Here is a 7,638-nt window from a genome sequence, read left to right on the forward strand (position 1 = left end):
GAGCTTGAATAATTTATGTTAATGATGTCATAGGTTTTAAAGGGGTAGCTGAGGAGGAGCGCTAAAAGTGGGTCGTCGATGTTAGCCTAAACAATTGAAAAAGTATCTGCAGAAGGAGTCCGAAACAGGATTTCATCTATGTGTTTATGCCATAGCTTAAGCTGATGACATCACAGGTTTTAGAGGGGGTGTCAAAGTACCGATAGCTAAAACTACAGGAAGTGAGGAGCTGCTCGATATACACAAAAAGTCTGTATTGAGTTACCCCCTGCTCTAGCTAGGTTTTCGTTCTAAGGGTAGAGATATAATATATAAGAACCCAAGTTTCGTTTAATTTGAAGATTTAATTTGAAATGCTGAGATTTAAATTAGTCATTTTGATAATATCTGTAAAAAATTATGGGAATTCTTAAGAGCTATTTAGGAGCAGAAATTGTAACGGATGATTATTTACTGCCGAATAGCCAAAGATAAAGGTAATGTCGTTGTTCAGTCACATCTATCCATGAACATTATCTTGTGTAGCATCATAGGATTTTGTATTGTTGGTATTACTTCACTTGATAATTATAAATTTCTTGTGTTTGAAAGCCAGTTATAAATCAGTTAAACTCTTCAACAGTTTAATTGGCTAAAACTATGTGGCAATACGTTCCACAAGCTAGATAATAATAATGACTTAAGCACTATTTTATAAAAAACAATAAATTTTTAAAATTTAATGTATAGGCTTAACGTTTACGAGGTCAAAACAAAATTTAAACAATACTATAATACGCTTCTTGAAATAATAAACGAAAAAACTTTAGTGTACTACTCTGATTATAATTTGTCAATCAAGATAAACAGTTTGTACTCATTACCAACCCATTTAGAGTTCCAGACGAAGCAGTAATTTGAAGAACATATTTGGTTGTTTCGAAGGAGAAACAGAATTAAATTTATATGGCTTACAATTTATTAACACATAATTGAACTAAAGTCTTGAATCCTTTTTGAACACCTTCGTTTGTACGCCCTGAAACATTAAATTGTGGTATATCTTGCGATAACAAGTTTTGTTCATCGAAAGGGAGACATACTTTTATATCTATCTTGTTTCTAAAGATTACGATGGGGACGTTATCTTTTGTTGTTCGTTGTATATCTCCTAATAAGTTGATCAATTTGATATAGCTTGCACGGTTGTCTATAGAATAAATAAGCACATAACCGTCTGAACGAAGAATTTTTTGTTTATATTCCTGAACTGTTTCTCTGCGAAATATTCCGTTTGAAGTTGTTATATGCACATCATATTCTTTAATACATTCTTTTTTTCCATCACCCAAAAATACATTTGTTTTTATTGGTATATCTCCTTTTTCTTTTTCTTGTACGCTCGATAATTCTTCTCCTGCATATTCTGAACAAATTGTAGACTTTCCAACACCTTTATCTCCCAGAATCAAAATGTTTACTTGTCCACAATGTTCTATACCCATGCCAGTTGAGCCGGTGGAGGAATGGCTGCCACCACCCGAACGTGAACGACTTATTCGTCGAACTTTCTCTTTCACAGTTAACAACATCACATAATATTTATATCTTTTCTATGTTACTTGCTTATCGATGTTCACTCACTTATCTCTTTCTATTACCATACAATTATGAGAAGATAATGTTGTTGTTTCAGCGCATAGCTTAATGACATGCTGAGTTTAATTAAAAGCATATTTAAACATTAACTAAAAAGTCTTTTAAGATTCTATTGATTTACAAAGAAATTATAACTTAAAAAGGAAGTATTTACCATTGCTATTCTTTTTCGCATTATAGGCAATTTATTTCTATCTTTGTTTTACTTAAATACGAGATACACGGAAACACAAGTTAAAGAAGTAATGAAGGGATACGAAACAGCCATTCTCAGACAAAAACCACTGGTGGCGAATTTAGAAAGTGGCTAACAAATTTCTACATTTGCGGGTAAAATATATATGGGTCAATACTGAATGCTTGTAAATTAAATGCATAAAGAAATCCTGTGAAAATGAAACCTCGAAAGCCATTTTGTCGTTTCAGTATCGGAGTGGAATCATATCACTTTTTGAATCAGATCTGTATCCTCAACTTGTGAATATGTTATTTAAAATTGATTATTGCAACGACAGAGACTTCATTTTAGATGATGAAATAAAAGACGAAGGCATTATCTAATTATTTCTTGTGTATAAATTAAGAAATTTGTTAAGATACTTTTTCTGGTAAAATGACCTCGTTTATTAGTTGGCCGTGTCATTGGTTTCTTATAAAAAAAAGTGCATTTTGTAGGATAAATTTGCATTTTGTAGGATATATTTTATTCTGACAGATAAATGGCATGTGAAGCTGTTAAAATACCGGTGAAATGGGTCTCACATATGAATCTGATTAGTCAAATACTTCGCTGAGACGTCACTTAGACTTGTTCGTACAGGAAGTTTTAGGACACGATAACAATAACTATGTTATTACATTGCTTCCAGCAAAGTCACCAACCAGGCACATAAAGAATAACAAAAAAAATCGTTAATTTCTTCTAAACCATAAAATCAGCAATTTTCACCCGTTGTCTTGAAGAATTAGAAAACACCTTTGCAGGCCTCCCACAGTCAGTTGAGAAAAATAATCCAGGAATACAGGACAGAAAATGGTTTAAAAATGGACAATACAGGACAAAAATTTACGAAAATACTGAATTTAGTGTGAAAATAAAGGAGATTTTTGACAATTCCGAGAAATACATGCAACAATTATCTAGTTTTTTGCTAGGCTTAATAAAATGTCAACAAAAGAACCAATATCAACAGTTGTAAAGTTAAATGTGATATCTTTGGATAGTTCAGTTTTTTTCTCTTCAGACCTATAGTAATCTTGAGACCCTAGGTTTGCAGATTTTAGATGGCCCTTTAAGTTGAAACGTATAAAAAGCAAAGTTCCAACGTGCTCCATGGTAATCGAACAAACGGTTTTAATTTCGCCAAAGCGAAAATGGTTTAATTTCATGAAACATAGCCTGGGGTTGGGGTTAGGGTTAGGTGGTACTGTGGTACAGCTAATGCAGTACCACAGTACCACCTGATTGATTAATTGATTGATTTAATTTATTTACCGTCGGGTATTATATACAATAGTTCTTTAAAAAAAATAATATTTTGCAAAAAACTAATCAAAACCGACCATCACCTACCGACCATCAAAACTGTCCATCACCTAACCTAAGTGTGTTTCGGACGCAATATTGCATGGGCCAGTTACATATTTTGTTTAGAACCTGATCAGAAAATGCTAAAAAATGTTAAACCGAACAAGAATGGTATCCATCATCAGTGTTCCACTTTAATGCTTTGTAATAAAGCTAGCTAGCATAAAACTGCCGATTTAGTTCAAATTATACTAAATTTTAGATATCATATTAGCTAGTTACTTTAAGAGTTAGCTAGCTAGCAAAGAAGAGCACGGTGCCTTATGGCTAGCATCAAAACGGTTTTGTCAGAGTTTCTTGTTCCATTTTGCCCTCTTCTATAAAAGTATCTACCACTTGAAAGTTTACCTCCCGCCACAAAAAAAGTTTACTTAACTCGAAATACATTGAGAACTAACAATTTAAACATGATTTTGTTAAATTTGCAACGATATGTAAGATATAGACATGAGTTTACCTTGTGTTTACCCAGCTTCGACCTCACTTATCAGCCATCTTTGAAGAATTAATATATTTAGACGTCATCTGCTGGCAATGCCAGAATAATCGACCCCCGGTAAGAAGAGAGAGAGGAGGAGAAGCGCGAAGCAGTGCCCTTGTTAACTCATTTTCAGTAAAAAAAAAATAGTGGGACTTTGATACATCAGTTTTTTTGAAGATGTCTTGTGCAATGCCAAATTGTTATAATAATAATAACAAAGAACGAAATCATTCATTTTTCCAACTGCTAAGGGGAAAAAAGCAAAGAGATGCATGGATACAATTTTTAAAGCTAACAGACACACTAGCGAAAGTTGTCGTTATTTGTGACGAACATTTCACTCCAGAATGTTTTGAATTTGGTACAGGGTTCAGAACAGAGAATAAAAACCAGGTTTTTAAAGAATATTCATATAATTTTTAGCATAGCGCTACTTTATCTCATGGGTACTGGTTACGAGGTTGATAACGGGTGATAACGATTGGGTGATAAACTCCTGATGCTATTCTGTCGATTCGCCCCAATGAACCAAATGAGCAAAGGAGCGATCTTCAGGATTAAATATTAGCCGTAAAATGGTGAGAATTTTCAAAATTTAATAGTAGTATTTAGTAATCGTATTATCAACAACTTGTATTTTAACATAGCTCGTTGCCGAACTACTGAATAAGCATGTCCCCTCAATCGATGACATCCAAGTAGATTCTTCTGTCTATTTCAATGAGAACATAACATGTGATGCATTTAAACAAACAGAAGTTTACAGAACAAAAGGCGAAATCGGAGCATTCAACGGCACGCAACGAGAATGCATCCTTCAATAGCAGTTTCAACAAAGATTGGATAGAAGCATCTGCAATACGTTGTGAAAAATCAGATTCTGATTTCATACTGATTGACGATAATGAAGATTTGAAATTGATGTTGCCTAAATCAAATTTGCCGTTAGAAGGGAAACTGTTTTTGGTGTTCGAGAAGAATCTCGAGGAGCTCACGAAATATTGCAACACATGTGGTAGCCCAATTTCAACAATTAATAGAAGATTACAACTGGGAACACAAGTTACATATTTCTTCACCTGCCTATCGGGTTGTAAAACGAAATGGAGCTCGCAGCCGAAGATTAGTGCAACAAAGGGTAAGTTTCGTCTTTTGTATTTATGCAATGTTTAACAATTGGCGATCATTGAGCTCACGCTTTTATTTATTTAGGCGTTGGAAATCTTCTTGTTATCGCAGCTGGCGAAATGGCAGCTATTCCATTTTCTAAGCTGAAGTGCTTTGCGTTTATTCTAAGCATGCCGTTTATTGAAACGACAACATACTACAGGTTGGGAGGTAAATGCTCATTTTTGTTTTGGTGAATATTTGCCATGTTTTCCACTTAAAGTACTAATATTTGACATATTAAATTTAAGGAGATTACATTTTCCCAGAGATATACAAAGCGTGGGATAAACACCAACAACAGCTGCTAACAGAAGCTAGATTAAATGAATTAAATAAACTTACAGCTATCTATTGTCGGCCAGTGTGATAGCCCTGGCCACAATGCTACATATCGCACTGTGTCGGCAATGGATGTTGCGACTAACAAGATTCTAGTCTACCAAATTGTCGACGTTAAGCAAGCGGCTAATTCGCAGGGTGATAATAAAATTTGTTACATTACACAATAAAGTAAATACTTGACGTATCAAATAAAATTTATTTATTTATTTAAAATTTATGCAATATAGGAATGGAGAAATCAGGTTTCATTCGCACAGTCGATAATTTACGCGAGAATCATAAAGTTGAAATAAAATTGATATTAACAGATCGCCACATACAGATTCGAAAGATGATGCGAGACAATCCAAAGTATCAATCCATTAAGCATCAATTTGATCCATGGCACATTTTAAAAAATATCCTAAAAAAGTTGATAAATGTTTCAAAAGGGTTCGTTCTACTTCTTCAACCACTCTGAGGCGGCATTTTCACGGCGCTGTTTTACCGTTGTATTAAAACCAACAAATAGACAAAAAACGAATCCAACGTTGACAAAACGTCGTTTGATTAAATCAGAAAAAAATTAAAATATTTTATTCTGCCTGGGTTTTGAAAAACTTGGTAAATCGGCACCCGCAATCATAAACCATATGGAATGGAGCATAAGTACGTGTAATGGCAATCCAAAAGAATTGATAGAGAGGTTGGCAGAAATTTATTTTTATCACGCAAATAACACAGGAGGACATATTCATTGGTTCCCTCCGAACTTGTAGGTTTTTATCCGTCGTTCACCCCGTTGCTAACTAACATTCTTTTCCTGGTTTATGTTACACCAAGTGTGAGCATCCACCTTACACGAAAGACGGATCCAAAGAAAAAGATTGGATCAAGCCTGGAAGTCATGCACACAAATGTCTCATCAAGATTCTTCGCCAAGCACAATTGGTTAAGGATATGCACCAAATGAATGAGAATATGTCTACAGCTGGTCTGGAGATATTCCATTCATTAAAGATCCGTTTTTTGCCGAAGAGTATCTTCTTTGAAAAAGATAAAATATTTGCAGCAACAGCTTTGGACATAATGGATCACAATCTCAATGTGGATAAAAAACAGGTATCTAAATAGCCTTAACCAGCCCTAATTTCTAATGAAAATATTTTAGTTACTTCGTCCGTATTATAGACCACGTGTCGCAAGAAGAACGCTGAAGGTGATTATGTTCCGAAATATCACGTGTAAGGTATTCGAAGGCCACGAAGCGCTTCACTGCATTGAAAGTAAAGGTCGACAAATCGTATAACTTTATGCGAAGAATTGCCGAAGCTTCGTATTTCAGAGCTGTAGATTCGGAAAGACGAAATAAAACGGACACAGATTCCAGAAAGAGAGAGTTGTGTGTGGCACCAGAGGAAAGACCGTCTCGAGAAGAAACAATTGAAAACTCCCGCCTAAAATAAATTCAATTACTTTTTGTACTTTCTATATATTATGCTCACTCGAAATATTTTGTAAACACTCGGCATCCACCTCGAGAACATGCACGTGTACTCCTACTGTATATTTTTAATTTTACGTAGTGGTGGAGACAGACATTACTACTCATTTTCATCATTGATTAATTTCTAGCTCAAGAATTTCATCAGCGTTTTAAGTTTCGCAGGGGGTAAAGAAATGCTATTATATTTTCACATAATCGGGTTTTTACGCATTACTAGATGACGTCATTCAGTCCCAGATTGCCAAAGTTATCATTATCGGAACTCGAGATGGCGACAGGCTGCACACTTCTTTATATCAAATATTCTTAAACTTTTGATGGCAATATAGCATATAGGTAATATTTGAGCTAAATAAATGTTTTTCTTAAATACTGTATTAATATAAGTCGATTTAGGCAAACTTTTTTGTGGCGAGAGGTATGCTTTAATGCTTTGTAATAAAACATTTTTTTTCTATTTTTAAGTTAAATTCTGCTCATATAGAAATATCAGATCTTTTTAATTTGTAATTTGTATAATATTTACAGTTTAACTAGGTTAAAACAAGAAACAAGGAAAGGTTATATTAAGTGCAGATTTTCAGGAATACAGGACATACAGGACAATTAATCAAAATACAGGACAATACAAGACACTTTTGACAAATACAGGGCGTGTGGGAGACCTGCCTTTACTTCCTTCACATTATCGACTTTACCGCAACTTTCTGTTGCACTGTGGTATCACATGATTTTAAATCGCTACACTGTGGTATCACGTGATTTTAAAATGCCACACTGTGGTATCACATAATTTTAAAACGCCACAGTGGTATCACGTGATTTTTAAACGCCAAAGATGTTATTCTTATAAAAAACAAACATAAACAACCTCGTACTCTCACAACTTACGAAAAGTGAAATATAAAGAGGGCGTTGAGGAAAAAAAGAAGC

The 7,638-nt window shown here is 34.3% G+C and overlaps 1 protein-coding gene across 1 annotated transcript; it reads right to left on the reverse strand.

Annotated features, from left to right (window-relative positions):
* Nucleotides 1-950: 950 nt before the first annotated feature.
* LOC130623051 (NF-kappa-B inhibitor-interacting Ras-like protein 2) lies at nt 951-1,484 on the reverse strand. The gene has a single exon (XM_057438555.1). The coding sequence runs from the start codon at nt 1,482-1,484 to the stop codon at nt 951-953; it is 534 nt and encodes a 177-aa protein (XP_057294538.1).
* Nucleotides 1,485-7,638: the final 6,154 nt, after the last annotated feature.

This window comes from Hydractinia symbiolongicarpus, chromosome 13, assembly GCF_029227915.1.
Source record: "Hydractinia symbiolongicarpus strain clone_291-10 chromosome 13, HSymV2.1, whole genome shotgun sequence".
Taxonomy (NCBI): domain Eukaryota; kingdom Metazoa; phylum Cnidaria; class Hydrozoa; order Anthoathecata; family Hydractiniidae; genus Hydractinia; species Hydractinia symbiolongicarpus.